Consider the following 16,132-nt stretch of genomic DNA (forward strand, 5'->3'; position numbering starts at 1 on the left):
CTGGATGCCAGTCAGACGTTGTAAGAACCACACCGCCATGATAAACAAACGCTCGGGTTGACGAAGCCTTCAAACCGGAAGTTGGTTCGTCAATTTCAAAGGTGTCTCGACACTCGAAGATTCTCTTCAACCAGGTTACGCCATTTGTGTCTGTTCCTGGTGCCTTTAAGAGAAAGAATTTAACATCCACGTGACATGTCCAACCCGAGAATGTCCCAGAAACGCATACGTAATGTATCGTTCGGTCCAAGGCAGCTTTGATAAGTAATGTTAGTTTATCTGGAAAACCGTAGGCTTGCATTATTTGTCATAACTGGCCACACTTACTTACTTACTTAGATAGCCGTACGTCCTAAGACATGGCCTGCATAACGTGGTTCCGCCAATTCACTCGGTCCATGGCTGCCTGCCTCCAGTTCCGCGGGCACCCGGTACTTTGCAGATCGTGCTCCATCTGGTCCACCCATCTCGCTCGTTGCGCCCCTCGCCTTCTCGTTCCCGCCGGATTTGAAGCGAACACCAATTTTGCAGGGTAGCTATCCGGCATTCCAGCTACATGCCCTGCCCAGCGTATCCTTCCAGCTTTAGCCACTTTCTGAATACTGGGTTCACCGTAGAGGCGCGCAAGCTCGTGGTTCATCCTACGCCTCCACACTCCGTTCTCTTGCACACCGCCAAAGATGGTTCTTAGCACCCGACGTTCAAAAACTCCGAGTGCTCGCAAGTCCTCCTCGAGCATTGTCCACGTCTCATGCCCGTAGAGAACGACCGGTCTTATTAGTGTTTTGTACAGGATACACTTGGTGCGAAGACTCAGATTATGCGACCGTAGTTTTTTATGGAGCCCATAGTAGGCACGACTTCCACTGATAATATGTCTCCTTATCTCCCGACTGATATCGTTATTATATAGTTACCAGAGAGCCGAGGTACACAAACTTGTCGACGACCTCGAACTCATCCTCGTCGATTGTTACCGTATTGCCTAGGCGTGCCCTGTCGTGCTCGGACCCACCTGCAAGCATATACTTAGTTTTTGACGTATTAATCTTCAGTCCGATCCTATCTGCTTCACGTTTCAGTCGGGTATACTGGTCTGCCACCGTCTCAAATTTTCTGCCGACAATATCCACGTCATCCGCAAAGCAAATAAATTGACCTGATCTGTTGAAAATCGTACCCCGCATGTCAAACCCCGCTACAATAAGCAGGAGAGACCATCACCTTGTCGGAGCCCCCTGTGAGACTCGAATGGGTCCGACGTTCCACCCGAAATTCTCACACAACACTTCACATCCTCCATCGTAGCCTTAATCAGTCTTGTCAGCTTCCCCGGGAAGCCGTTTTCGTCTAGAATTTTCCATAGCTCTTGTTGGTTTATTGAATCGTATGCGGCATTAAAATCGACGAAAAGATGGTGTGTAGGGACTCTAAACTCACGGCACTTTTGGAGGATCTGCCGCAGTGTAAAGATTTGGTCAGTTGTAGACCGTCCTTCCATGAAGCCGGCTTGATAGCTTCCTACAAACCTGCTGGCTAATGGTGACAGGCGTTGGAAGATGACCTGGGAAAACACTTTGTAGGCGGCATTCAGGACTGTGATCGCTCGATAGTTCTCGCAGTCTAGTTTGTCGCCCTTTTTGTGCCCCTTGCTCCGATGCCGTCTTTTCCGGCCGCTTTGTTGGTCTTGAGCTGCCGGATCGCATCCTTAACTTCGCTTATTGTTGGGGGTGGCACATCTTCGTCGTTCGTTGCACCGACCACGTCTTCTCCGCTCCTGTTGTGGTCTCCTGCTTGCACGCCATTCAGGTGTTCATCGTAGTGCTGCTTCCACCTTTCGATCACCTCACGATCATCTGTCAAAATGCCTCCATTCTTATCCCTACACATTTCGGCTCGTGGGACAAAGCCTCTGCGGGATCCGTTGAGTTTTTGGTAGAGCTTTCGTGTTTCGTGTGTGCGGTGCAGCTGCTCGAGTTCTTCGCATTCCTCCTCTTCCTGGCGACGCTTTTTTTTCTTGAAGAGTTGTACTTGCTGCCTCCGTTTCAGTCTATATCGCTCCAAATTCTGACGGGTGGCTCTACGCAGCATTGTTGCCCGCGCTGCGCTCTTCTCGTCCAAAATCTGCCGACATTCTTCGTCAAACCACTCGTTACGTCGATTCGGTTGCACGTGTCCCAGGACTTCCTCCGCAGCACTGCTGATAGCTGTTTTCACGGCATTCCAGCGATCCCCTAGAGGGGCTTCTTCAAGCTCTCCCTTTTCTGGCAGTGCAGCTTCGAGCGATGACGCGTACTGTGTTGTGATGTCGTGTTGCTTCAGTCGCGCGAGATTATACCGTGGCGGGCGACGGTACCGTATGTTATTCACAAGATAGTTTTTGGCGTATCTTAACCATCACTAGGTAGTAATCCGAATCGATGTTAGCACCTCGATGTGATCTGACATCGATAATGTCCGAGAAGTGCCGACCATCTATCAAAACGTGGTCGATTTGTGTTTCTGTTCCATTCGGTAATCTCCAGGTGAGTCTATGGTGGAGGCTATGCTGGAAGAAGGTGCTACGTATGGCCATGTTCTTGGAGGTGGCAAAGTCGATTAGTCTAATGGCCATTTTCATTCGTCAGCTGGTGTGCTCTCGTCCAATCACCGGTCTGTACTCCTCCTCCTGGCCAACCTGAGCGTTGTAAATCCCCGATGATGATCTTGACATCATGTTTTGGGCAGCGGTCATATTCACTCTCCAACTGCGCGTAGAATTCGTCCTTGTCGTCATCGGTACTTCCGAGGTGTGGGCTATGCACGTTGATAATACTAATGTTGAAGAAACGGCCTTTGATCCTCAACCTGCACATTCTAGGGCTGATTGGCCACCACCCGATCACCCGCTTCTGCATCTCTCCCATCACTATAAAAGCTGTTCCCAGCTCATGTGTGCTTCCACAACTCTGGTAGATGGTGTGACCATCCCTGTACGTACGCACCATCGTCCCCTTCCAGCATACCTCCTGCAGCGCTACGATGTTGAACTTGCGGGTCTTCAATTCCTCGGAAAGCACGCGGGTACTTCCTAGGAAGTTGAGAGATCGGCAGTTCCATGTTCCGAGAATCCAATCATTAGTCCGTTTTCGTTGCCTAGGTCCTATAACTGGCCACAATTGATTGTATTATACGCTGCCTTGAAGTCCACAAAGACGTAATATGTGGACACTTCTGAATGATCTACCGGAGAATGTAGCAGTGTGTGCCTGTGTGAAAGCTGCATGCTAATGCCCTACGAACCCTTTTGCTAAAGAAGATAGACGGCAGAGCAGCACCTGGGAGAGAGCTTAGTAGGCGGAAAATTACCCACTGCAGGGCCGTCTTTATCGTGTTTATAAAGTTCTGATGGCAGTCTGTTCTTACCTACACTGCCCCTGTTTACATAGTTGACGTAAGAGCCAAAATGACCAAAATGCACTTTTTCGTTGATTCAGCTTCCTTTCCCTAAGATACATACACTACAAATGAAAAGAAAACTATTTTGTTCTAAAACTTTTGAGAAGTATTGGAAAAACGTTTTGGCGTAACTGCCAATTGGTTGCAAAAACTGGCGTCACTCCATACAAGGTGCAATTGTCTATGTTAAGTCGTTTTACTCGACTGTTTAACTACTGTCTGTTTGTCTAAGTTAAGTCGTTTAATTCGACAAATATTCCATGGAAAGGGAAAAGGGGGAAAGGGGGATTGAATTCTTTAATTGTATATCAATATTTTTACAAACACTCAGCCCAAGGAAGGTCTAAAGCCACCGTGTCCTTTCCTCCTACTAGTGGATATTTGCATCAGATGAAATAATTAAAACGTGCGTGTATATTACTGTGGGTACATTTAATCGATTTGCCAGAACGTTTTTATGGTTCTATTTGAGGCCCCAAACAATCCTGACACTACCTAAAGTGGATTGATCGATAGCTCTCTAAGTGCAAATATGCGAAAAAGTTTTCCTATGCTAATATTCATACAAATTCATGTAGGGGTAAACAGGGTAAGACCGCCCAGCGGGGTAAGACCGCCCACCGTAGTTTAACTACAAAGTTAGACAATAATGGAAAAAAATTCTTAGTAGACACGTTACAGTATTGTTACATAGTATTTTGCACCACCCTCTGCTGCGGTAGTACGCGAACTGTCAAAGATATAAACAAAAACATGCTTTCAACTAGCAACCGGTCCGTACGCTGTGGTTTTGCAGTTTCGGGATTTAGTGATTTTCTGTTCAAAAATCGATTGTTTAGTTTGTGAATACATGTTGAATCGCTTACCTGGATCATTATTCATTCGGAGTCAACAAAAGCCGTGAGTAATTTTACAACTTTTATTACTTTTTCGATGAAATATGAAAATTTATCATTGGGGGTAAAATCGCCATATATATAAGGGGTAAAACCGCCACGTATAAATCTGTTTGTTATTTTATTTTCAGGTCCAAAAGCCTCGAAACTACAAAAGAAAAACAGACAGGATGCAATGATCACAGGACATTTTGACTGTAGCGATAGCATCCATTAACAATGGTATGCCGGTGCGAAAAGCTTCCGTTGTTTATGATATACCCAGAAGTACACTCCGAGACCGACTAAATACACGGTTCTCACAAGATAATTCCACATTAAATACTTCATCAATGCCAATTAATAAACTTGGCTCAATCCGCCCTGTGTTCTCTGTAATACAGGAGCAGGAAATTGCACAACATCTGCTTGAGCTTGAAAGCCGATTCTATGGCATAAATATGCGTGACGTACGGGAGCTAGCTTTTGAGCTAGCAGTAAAAAACCACATCCCTCACCCGTTCAACATTACAAAAAACAAGCTGGACAGGATTGGTTGAAAGGTTTCTTGCAACGCAATCCTGTAATTTCTTTCCGAAAACCAGAACCAACTTCAATTGCCAGAGCGAGTGCTTTCAATAAGCCTACAATTACGAAATTTTTTGATTTGTTGGAAAACGTGATGAAACAAAAACAGTACCAACCTTCAAATGTGTGGAATGCTGATGAAACATCGATAACAACAGTAAGTGTCTGTTCTATATATCGATTTTGATGATTATTTTGGAAATTTTGTTTTTAGGTTCCACCGAAAAAAAAAAGATTGCGGCAAAAAAAAGAAAGAAGCAAGTCGGGGCAATAACGTCCGCCGAGCGCGGAGAGACCAGCACTGCTACTATGTGCATGTCTGCAACTGGTCATCATATTCCGCCTTTCATAATCTCCGAGACAGCGTATGCGTGATCATTGGAAGGAGGGAGCACCGCCCGGTTCTGAGTTCGCAGCTTCAAAAAATGGATACATGACTATTGACATTTTTAAATTGTGGTTCAATCATTTTTTGAAACACGTTCGGCCCACGGCAAATGCTCCAACGCTCCTAATTCTTGATGGACATTCGTCTCACACGAAGAATCTTGCATTTACAGAGGAGGCGCGAGCAAATAACGTCACAGTGGTAGTACTCCCTCCGCACTGCAATCATAGACTGCAACCATTGGACGTTTCTTTTATGGCTCCTTTTAAAATGTATTATAGTGATGCCGCAGAAAAGCTCATGCGCCAGAGACCAGGAGAAACTATAACTATTAATGATATTTCTGGACTAGTCAATATTGCATTTAGTAAAGTCGCTACAACGAGAGTGGCAGTTAACGGTTTCGAAAAGACGGGCTTAGTGCCATTAAATCGCAATGTGTTCAGCGAGAATGAATTTTCACCTTCAACGGTGTCAGATCGCCCACCAGCTCCAGAAGAACTCACGTTTGATGGTAACAATTCCCCGAGTACGCTCGACAAAGAAATTGAGTGTTCGCAGATTCAGTCATGTGTCATTGATGAAGCAAACCCACAAAATCTTGTAAAATTGGAGCTGGATACTCCAGAAAAGAATGAATCAGGTTTTTCTACTTTATTCACGATTTCGCCAAATGATGTTTTACCGCTGCCAAAAGTGGAACGTCCCAGAGATAACAAACGAAAACGAGTTAGACAAAAAGCAGCTGATATTACCGATGAATACAAAGAAAATCTAAAAAAAGCAAAAGCAGAAAAAAGTATCAAGGAAATCAAGAAAGCACAAAAGCCAAAGACAAGAAAAGCAAAGTCTCTGAAGACTCTACCAGAGGTGAAACAAGATTCACTTTGCTTCCAGTGTGGGTCTATTTTCTCTGATTCTTGTGACGGGTTAGACTGGATGATGTGTTACAAATGTGGCAAATGGTTTCACGAAGACTGTGCTCAAACTACGCAGCGAGATGAAGGATACTGTGGGTGCTGAAAAATCTGCAAAACAACCTATGAACTCTATTGAAAACTTCGAACACATTCGCCTTTTTTGAATAAAATTAAGCCGTTGCGTCAAGATTACACATTTGAGCCAATATTGCTTTCCAAATGTTATTTTGTAAATTTGTGTCCCGTAATAGGTATGAAGCTGTTCTTTAAATGCAAGTAAAACTTAATCCCAAAATTAAATTCCATCTAATTATTTCTCGTTGCTTTGTATAATCCATAAATTTCAATGAAAATTCACACAAAACAAATATTTGATGTCCTATGGCGGTTTTACCCCGTGGTGGGCGCTTTTACCCCGCCGATGGGCGGGCTTACCCCGCCTGAAAAAAATCTGCAAATTTTCAATACATTTTTGAAATTGAAAAACAGAATTGAAAATAAACACATTTATTTTGATTTTTATTTTTTAGATGCGGATAATAAAGAGAAGCATCTGTTCCCATAGAATAAATGAAATTTCAGCCGCAATTTTTTTCGCTATAAACGGAAATGCTTAAGGGGGCGGTCTTACCCCGCTTACCCCTACATGCATATGTAACGCACCAATCAGAGGCACGAGTAATCCATATTCGGCAGCTTTAGCATTGTCTGGAGGCCTAAACTGAACAAATAAAAAGTTTTTCTGGCTTTGTGCTGTCAAGTTTGCATTTTCCTTGTAACGATTACCCACCTTAGCGTAAATGTTTTTGTGAATGTGTTTGTGTGTGTATGTGTGTGGGTTCGTATGTGTGTTTGTGAGTATTTGTCTAATTGAAACTACCGATGGACAATAACTGACGTTTGATCGAAACACGATTGATAAAACTAATTCAACTGCGAGGCAGAGTAGGAAGTAGTCAAGTTTTTACGCCAAGCTATGCGAAGAATCTGTGAGAAAAATGCATGTTTATTCGCATAAACAGGCGTAGTGGTTTTTCTGGATTAATGACCATGGGCAGACTCGTATAATCCATGGGGCCTCTATTTAAACATCAATCTTCATAACATTGACAGACTATTTTGTTGAAATTGTATCTCAATATAATTATTTGGGCTAAAATAACAAAAACGCGTTTTTCTCGCAATGATGGTGTTGGTTGTTACGTCAACTATGTAAACAGGGGCAGTACAGTTCTATTGTTCTTTAGTGACCCGATTTCCAGTTTGATCTTCAGTATATCAGAAACTGCGACACTGCTATCGTTTGCAGGTACTTCAAGGTTAACTTCTCTTCAGTATAGAGGTACTCATCAAAGAACTGTTTCCACCTGTAGCTTATTGGTTTCTCCCTCGCTTATTGGTTTTCTGAGCTACGAAGCTTTATGTGTGAAGTGTATCCTGAAATAACTACGCCCTTTTGTCTTTTTCATCTTACAAACTTAAAGAAGTGATAGAATTGAAAAGTGAGGTGATTCTAAAGTTTAAATTTAAAATTATTCTATCAACAGCTCAAAGCAAAATTGATAACTTGAAGAAATTAAGAAATTAGATCTGTTAACAAACTCACAATCCTCAATCCTTCCAACCTCCTTTCCTTCTCGTACATATGGCTAACAATCATTTAAAAATACTTTCAGGCTTTAAGTTTGTTGTATTTAAAAGTCTAAACTAACCAACTGCTTTTGCACATTGAAAAACTTCGCCCAATTAACTTTAGTTAGCTAATATTTTTAACGAATTGACTAGCAATTTGATGTTGCTAGTCTATGACGATAGTCGAATTTGCAACAGGTGATTCATTGACTTCCTCACAATTTGCGAAAGTAATATCAATGAATACTTTAAAATTAGCTCCTAGCCAAAAAAGATTTTAACCGTTACGAAAATCTTTATCAAATATTACTGTTTATAATGAAAAGTAAACCACACTCAATATCATATCACTGTTTGCTTAGTCACTCATCCGGTGTCAAAGCAACTAAAACATGTTTAATTTCCAAAACATAGTCAATCATCCCGCTTATAATCGGCTAATGTATGCATTTTACAGAAGCGCATTAGGATAAGCAGCTTCATTCTGTGTTTTTTCTCTTTACTTTTGTTTGGACAACAGCAATGCATCGTGTCTGTTTTAAACTGTTTTTAACCGAATCTGCTTCTAACGCAACACACGTCACGGATGAAAAACCCATGGCAAAACGCTGAACGATAACAACACACACTTGCTGTTTCACGTCCTCATCGTCACGCCATTCGTGCAACAGATCGATCGCTCATTAGCATGTGTCCTTTCTTCTTTCTCCGCAATGGGTGATGATCTCCAATAGATCAATCGCGTCGTTCGGAGGGCTTCTGGTTTTTGCCACCGTCCGTGTGTGTCCGTCTGTGGAGACAGCTAATTCCCGCAAAACTGGGCATCTGTGCGCGCTAGTCGTTCTTATCAGTCGGCCGCCATGAATTCTCGCGTACGGTATCGATTTCACCCGGCGTCTCGTCTGGGTCATTCGGAAATCCAAATCTGCTCGCTGGCGAGGTGTCTAGACTGGAGAGCGCAATTTAGTTGCAAGCTGACTGTGGTAATATCTACTTCGAAACCGATTTGGGCTCAGAGATGGATAGTTTCGACGTCTCCACTGAGGACTTTCTAGCTAATGGATTCTACCAGTTCTACACCGAATTCCACGAGGATTTGTTCGATGTTTTACAACATGACGAGCAGATGTTTGAAGGTTCACCTGCGCCTTCGGAGTTCATTGACACCAAGCCGAACCAGGATCTCCCAGCTAGCGATGTCAACCTAGAAGCCAACGTTGAGAATTTCATCCTAGAATATAGTTGCATCGACTTTAGCGAGATATGGGAAAAGGACTTCAAGTTCCCGGAGAAAACGTTTCTATGCGATGATTCGTGCGATGCATTGCTGAGACACAACACCAACCAGTCGATTCCAACCGACGACAGTAACCTTCCAGCGGATGGAAACGACGATCCCCCGTCTAGTTTCGTTTGTCCGTTCGAAACCTGTCGCAAAGTGTACGCCAAACCGGTACATCTCAAGGCCCACCTGCGGAGACACCTAGGCGATAAGCCGTACCACTGCAAATGGACCGGCTGCAAGTGGCGCTTTTCCCGATCTGACGAACTTGCACGGCACTTCCGGTCGCACTCCGGGGTACGGCCGTACAAGTGTGACTTTTGTCCCAAGTGCTTCTCACGATCGGATCACCTGGCCAAGCATCGGAAAGTACACGAGCGAAAGTTTGCCGCCGGCAAGTGCAAAGGCGTGTGGGTTAGTCTGCCGCGTGGTAAACCAGGAAGGAAACCGAAGGCCTCCGATAAAGGATAACCAGGAGCAGACATTCATTATTTTCGTGACTTGTGACACACATAGTTTTCAGTTAATGTAAAAAGTTAAATTTGCAATAAAAAACATCAATTATTTAACAAACACGTTTTGAAAAATTTATGCTTCAATCTTAGCGTATTTTTGATGACAGTTTATAGATAAAAAATTATGAAATGGTTTATTATAACTGGAGGAAGTTTGACGATGAAAGAATGTACATGATTTTAAGATAAAAATTGATCTAAAGGAGTGTAAAACAGAATCAGGAAAAATATTATCCAGTTACAGTCATATCAGAATGTGACTTGTATGCGATTAAAGACAGCAGACCACATTAAACACAGTATAAACCTTGGATGCAGCAAGCGATGGGTTAGATATCGGACCTAACACTTTATGGTGAATTGTGGCTCCGAGAGGTGTTCAGATTCACTTTTGTACGTTTCTCTGCTTCCTATTTCAAAGAACTTATTGATTTCATCCTTTTTCTATAAAACAATTTAATTAAACACGCCAGCTAAACTTTTCAGATTCCATCACCCAAACGAGTAAATGTCACGACACTGCCCTCAAAACAAAACATGAGTATTGATCGACTATCCCCTGCCTCTACTATCACTGTCCCAACGTGAGACAAGTTGCATTATCACGATACTCGCCCGTATCGAGCAAAACGGCTCCAGGCATACAACGGAACGGATCATCGGTGGCGGTTTGCCACTGGAACAACTTCGTCTTCAACTTCTCGAACGTTTCTTTGGCAACCGCTTTGCCAAAAAGATTCTTCCTCTCCGCCGGATCCAACTTCAAGTCAAACAACTCCCACTCGGGTCGTTGATAGTACTGCTGGAGAGTTTTGTACCAGCGCAAATCCTGATGGGCAAGGGTCCGATTTAGCATGTCCTGGAAGGTTGGTGACACGTAAAAGTCCTGATCAATTGGGAACGGTAGTTGGTAGTTAAGGTTGTGAATGAGTTTGAACCGTTTTGTGCGGACTGCTCTCATGGGATAGGCCATCGTAATTTCATGGAATGACTGAGACGCGTAAACCGCTTGATCAGGATCGGCTGGTGGTTCGGCATACAGCAAGGGTAGAAGAGATTTTCCTGTGAGCTTGATGCTTTTGTCGATTAAATTAGTTTCCGGTGCACCTTGTGGATAGGAAATATTGAACCAATCGAGGAAGGTTGGAACTAAATCCAGGTGGCTAGTCATCGAGTAGGTGACTTGATTCTTTCGACTCTTAGGATCTGGAGATCGAATGAACATCGGCTCAGCCATCCCAGGGTCGTACAAATTAGTCCTAGCAGCAGGCAGGGGAGGTCCATTATCTGAAGTATAAATAACTAACGTTTCATTATCAAAGCCAGCATTTTTCAATTCCTGTAGAACTAAACCAACTCCCTGATCCAAACGAGAAATCGTAGTGTACTGAGCGGCAACATCTCGTCGAGCTGGTTCTGTATCCGGGATGTAGTAAGGCAGCATAATCTGGTCCCAAACATAGTAGATTGGGTGCCAATCTGGAATGGTACCCATTCCTTCCTCTCCAGAGCCCCAACGTTCACAGAACGGACCATACTGAGGCGTAATGTGTCCACATCGGTGGGGATCGTGGAAGGACACCATCAAGAAGAAAGGTTTATCGTCAGCGTTACTTTCCGCCAAGAATTCCCGTGTAAGCAATTTTATGTTAGTTATATTCCGGCCAACTTGATTAATCCCAAACTGCTCCTCGGTCCGTTCGTAGTCGAATTTAAAAATCTCACCAGGACCAACATGTTTCTTCCCAATTATCCCAGTCCTAACACCGTTCTCACTCAAAATCGTTGAAATACTTTTGGCGGTTTTCAGCGAATTGAAGTTATGAACACCGTTATGCAACCCGTACATCCCGTTCTGATGCTCCGGCATTCCAGTCAGAATAGAAGCCCGAGAGGGTGAACAACTGCTGACCGATGTGTAAGCATTGTTGAAAATCAAACTTTCCTTTGCCAACGCATCCAGAGCTGCCGTTTGTACGATTCGATTCCGGTAGGCGCCAATTTCAAATCCGCCATCGTCCGCTATTGATGAAATTACAATTACACCTGTTGACCTGTACACAGGACTAGCTTAGGAGACTCACCTAGTAGAAGTAGAACGTTTTTATGAGCTAAACTGACGGCAAACACCGAGAATAGGCAGATTTGTACTGCCGTGCACCACATTTTCGTTATGAATAGAAATTACTCATTGAACTTTCGACTACTTTCACTTTTTTTTTTTGGCGTACTCTTTTTCGTTGACCTTTCTCGTTTTTGTTTTTGATGTCGTAGGCGGAGATAAAAATGCTGTACTCGATTTCCACTGTTTTTCATTTCTGTTTTGTTTTGTTAACTACCGTACCGGCTGAACGAAGCAGCCATCGTAAACAAAAGGCTTTTTGAACCGATTCAAGAGAATTGTGGTAGAGAAAAGGTGAAGAGTTCTAGTTTTTTTATTTGCGTAATATTTTAAAATTGCTAACAGCGTTTTTGTGCTATTTCACAAAACACGGGCAATCAAATTAATCGACGACTCATTTTTTAGAAGCTATTGAGAAATGTTATGTTGGGAAGGTAATCATCAATACCTACCAATACAAATATTTTCAAAGCCAAAACGGTTTGTTTGATCGGTATGACGTCTTCGGTAAAGTTGCGAATATTAATTTTGTCTCTCCGGAAAAAGTATCCAGCTTTCCACGAGCGGTAATGGCGGACAGCGCACGCAGTCCATTTTGACGTTTTCTGTAGGTCAGGGAATTTTTAATCGCGGTAACAGAGTAGGAAATATAACAACGTCGTAACGTACACACTTATTCTCGTTTTAATTGTTCAGTAATTTTTATTACGGTCATGTTCAGTAAATTTGAAGAAATACTGATCATTTTGTAATTTCCTCAAAAATAACTGATGTCGGTTGAAGTTTTCACCGAATTACCATTATACAAAAGGCACTTGACGAGCTCTGCAAAAAACATTACTGACCTTTTCTGCATGAGCGCAACTACGGGGGGGCTTCAGCCCCCTCTAGAAAGTGTTTAGCCCCCCCTAGAATTTCCTAGAGAATGATTGTATTCAATATAAATACATTCCATACTACTTATCAGAGTCTCATAATCAACACAAATTGAGATGTCGTCATCCATTGGCTAAGAACTTGTTCTGCACCCAGGATAATTTCTCAAACCTAGCTCTCTTACTCATCTTACCAGTCAGACAAGAGCTGTCTCGTGCTGTATCAAGAAGTTGTCGCCATTTTACTCGGTTTTGGGCTGTGTTTCACCAGTTCCTGCGCCCCTTACTTTCTGGTGCCGGTAGGGTTTGCTGCTTTTGTCTTTCGCCAGGTCTCAAGGGGGTTCTCTCCAAGCATCGCTTGTAGCTAATGGTTCATGCGCTGTCCCCGTTATCCGTCGTCCGTTTGTATTCCACCGTAGATAGTTCAAAGCACCTTTCGTTCGAAAACACCAAGAGGACTTCCGTAGAGGACTACCGGTTATATCAGGGTTTTGTAGTTTTTTGTATTGAAGTAGTCATGTCCGATCAGCACTGTGATTGGTGCGTACGTATGTAATGTCTGAGAAGAACGGGCCGTCGATGAGAACGTGGTCAATTGTTTTGCTGTACGTTGGTCGAGGAAAGAAGGGACTTTGGACTGCCAGCCCGTGGGAAGCTGCGAAGTTGGTGCATAGCTGGCCGTTGTCGTTCGTCACGGTCTACAGGCTGTGCTTCTTCCGTTCATGTCCCCAATGACGATCTTGATGTCTCTACGCGAGCAGCTATCGTAAAGTTTCTCCAGCTGTGCGTAGAACGTTTCTTTCTCTGCATCAGGTCTTCCTTCGTGAGGGCAGTGCACATTGGGAATAGTGTAGTTGTAGGACCAGCCTTTTTTTCTCAACAAACATAACCTGTCGCTGATTGCCTGCCACCTAATCACACGACTCTGCATCCTGCACAGCACTATAAAACCGCTAGTAAGCTCATTGGTTGTTCGACCGCTTTGGTGGTATTGTGCCTTGCGGTCACAAATCCACCGTACCTTCTCTCCTTTCAGGCAAAGCTCCTGGAGCGCAACGATGTCGAAATGGCGGGATTCTAGCTGATCCAGCAGAATCCAGTCGACATCCGGGGCGTTGAGCGATCTACTGTTACATATATCCGAGCTTCTTATCGTCGTCCTTATTTCGTCGGCTGGGTCATTGCCTATTGTTCCGGTTCGTTTTTAATTCTTGATTCTTCGTAGTATGTTTATTTTAGTATGCTGCCTTAGTAGGGCTGCGATGCCTAGTCTCGCGACGAGGCTGCCGCCATGGGTGTAGCTGGCGAGACACCGCATTTCATAGTTCAGCCGTTCAGTCCGGATCAGTCGCTGTTTGAGCCGCCTCTAGCCTGTGGGGTTCAGACAAGCTGCTCTATAAGGAGAACAACTACCCCTTTCCTGTCAGCATACGACCAAGTTCCCACCGGTTCACCGGTTTTCCCTTGGTTGCTCGTATCACAGTCGGTAACACGTGGAGGTAGGAATAGGGCATTATGCCTTGAACCACACTGGGGTCTATTTTATTCCAGCTAGTACGGGTGTGCTGTTAAAAAGCACTGCCCAGCCATTTACCAAACCTGCCTCTCCTCATTATCAAATCAGTGTTGCTGAAAGAGGTTGGCGTTGACGCTGTGTTCGAGATATTCAGTACATCTTCGGAGATTTTATCCCGAAGTGATTTTTCTGCTGTTACGACACTATTTTAAGCGTTATTAAATAAGCATATTAAAACTCCTTTTTCTGTTTTTTAAAATTACATACATGAAAACTAGCCCCCCCTAGAAATTTTCCTTAGTTGCGCCCATGCTTTTCTGTAAACTAAAGTTATGTTCTGCACTTTTATAAAGTTCAGGGAATATTTGAAGATCTGACAGCACCTACCTAGGTGTTGCTGAAACCCCTTCAATTGTTTAACTGAACTCTCATTGTTTTGCAATTTTTCTGCATCTGTCAAAACGAAACATCAAATGTCCGCCACTTTCAAATATTCAAAGAGTTTCGAAGCTGAGTTTTTATAGTGTTTCGCGTGTGATTTTCAAAAAAAAAATTAAAATGGATATCGTACTTTCAAATCTACAAGAAAACGACGTGGAGGTACACGATCAATTCAGTCAGCATATGGGAATTTTTCTACCATAGGAGAGCATTTTTCTAGAAGCAATAAAAAGCCTGAATAGGGTGTTTTAGGGGTATGTATATTATTTTTTCTTTTGATAAGAAATGTCAAAAGAAATACATATTCTACTGACATTTCATGATTTAAACAGCAAAATTATTGAAAAAATCGATTTCGAATTTTAACAACTGTAAGTGGTTTTAAGACATACCCTACCGTCAAGAAATCATGACACAGAGAGGCCAGGTCATTTTTCAAATATCTTCACACTACACAAAACAATATCTTTATGCTTAGGAAATCTGTAAACACGATACCCGTTGAAAGTTTACAAAATTGGGTTGTTTGGCTGTTCACGGATTTCCGATTTTTATATATCATCTGAAAGAGTGTAATTTTCTGAGCAAAACGTGATTTTTTAAAACTTTATATCATTATCCTTCGATTATTAAATAAAAAATTGAAATTCGCTCCAAATCGCTACAATGACAGTTGGTATATGGGCGAACTGTCATTGTAGCGATTTCGAGCAGATTACGAGCAGTTTTAAATCTTGATTTAAAAAGCGAAGAACAACGAGACAACAATTTTTTAAATCACGTTTTACTTAGAAAATGCAGATCTTTCAGATGATATAAAAACTGATATAGCTAAACCACCCAATTTCTAGTGACACATTAAATCGAGTGCGGTTAATCAACCGACTATTATGCTTCCACTTATTCACACGCACTCAAATGTTTTCAATATTAAGACATGTCTTCACACCTGGCATCCCTGTCATGACGCGTAAATCAGGGTTATATTTTCCACAAGCCAGCAGCAGTAATGTCACTTTGCTTACTTTCAGGGTTATATTCCCCAAAAGCCAGCAACAGCAATGTCACTCTGTGCACTACTTGCCAGTTAGTAAAAATTTAAAGCAAATATAATTTTTCAATTTTAAAATCAAAGAAAACTCGTAGAGATCTAAAACAAATTACGTAATACCTACAAAATGGTCGGTTATCGATTAGTATAAGAAAAAGTAGGTATTTTTTTTCAAATTAAAACCCCCTATTACTCAAAAATTAATATTCGTAAAAACCGTTTAACCGATTTGTGCTCGAGGGGTCCATTAATATGAACTAACCTAAATGGTTCTCTCATTTTTTCCTCTACTTTCAATCATTTAGACACGAAAATATCCCTTTTCAAAAACCTTCAGCGAGAATTGCTCATCAGCCGAAACAGGTTATTTTTAGCAAAACGTGATTTATAAAAAAATATATTGTTGTCCTTCGATGTATATGAAGAATAAAAATCGCTTATTTTAGTTCAATATTCAATAAACTAGAAGTTTGATAACATCCATGAAAG

At 42.5% G+C, this 16,132-nt stretch overlaps 3 protein-coding genes across 3 annotated transcripts; 2 read left to right on the top strand and 1 right to left on the bottom strand.

The window, feature by feature from the left end:
- The first annotated feature begins 4,176 nt into the window (after positions 1–4,176).
- On the top strand, positions 4,177–6,508 carry LOC129727632 (uncharacterized). Its single transcript, XM_055685636.1, has 3 exons — positions 4,177–4,338; positions 4,466–5,058; positions 5,116–6,508. The coding sequence occupies exon 3, from the start codon at positions 5,269–5,271 to the stop codon at positions 6,310–6,312; it is 1,044 nt and encodes a 347-aa protein (XP_055541611.1). The 5' UTR covers positions 4,177–4,338; positions 4,466–5,058; positions 5,116–5,268; the 3' UTR covers positions 6,313–6,508.
- Positions 6,509–8,742: 2,234 nt separating this feature from the next.
- LOC129727634 (early growth response protein 1-B-like) lies at positions 8,743–9,646 on the top strand. Its single transcript, XM_055685638.1, has one exon. It carries the CDS (start codon positions 8,860–8,862, stop codon positions 9,592–9,594), a length of 735 nt encoding a protein of 244 aa, XP_055541613.1. The 5' UTR covers positions 8,743–8,859; the 3' UTR covers positions 9,595–9,646.
- A 214-nt stretch (positions 9,647–9,860) lies between these two features.
- On the bottom strand, positions 9,861–11,997 carry LOC129727633 (N-sulphoglucosamine sulphohydrolase). The gene is made up of 2 exons (XM_055685637.1): positions 11,723–11,997; positions 9,861–11,660 (listed from the first exon to the last, which is right to left on the bottom strand). Exons 1-2 carry the CDS (start codon positions 11,802–11,804, stop codon positions 10,210–10,212), a joined length of 1,533 nt encoding a protein of 510 aa, XP_055541612.1. The 5' UTR covers positions 11,805–11,997; the 3' UTR covers positions 9,861–10,209.
- Positions 11,998–16,132: the final 4,135 nt, after the last annotated feature.

The sequence above is a fragment of the Wyeomyia smithii genome, chromosome 3, assembly GCF_029784165.1.
Source record: "Wyeomyia smithii strain HCP4-BCI-WySm-NY-G18 chromosome 3, ASM2978416v1, whole genome shotgun sequence".
Lineage (NCBI taxonomy): Eukaryota > Metazoa > Arthropoda > Insecta > Diptera > Culicidae > Wyeomyia > Wyeomyia smithii.

What these genes read in the sequence shown, in the direction of transcription:
- LOC129727632 (XM_055685636.1), top strand. Translation starts at nt 5,269, where the DNA reads ATGCGTGATCATTGGAAGGAGGGAGCACCGCCCGGTTCTGAGTTCGCA.
- LOC129727634 (XM_055685638.1), top strand. Translation starts at nt 8,860, where the DNA reads ATGGATAGTTTCGACGTCTCCACTGAGGACTTTCTAGCTAATGGATTC.
- LOC129727633 (XM_055685637.1), bottom strand. Translation starts at nt 11,804, where the DNA reads ATGTGGTGCACGGCAGTACAAATCTGCCTATTCTCGGTGTTTGCCGTC. An exon ending in AAACGTTCTACTTCTACTAG is followed by an intron (nt 11,661 to 11,722) that starts GTGAGTCTCCTA and finishes TTTCATCAATAG; the next exon opens with CGGACGATGGCGGATTTGAA.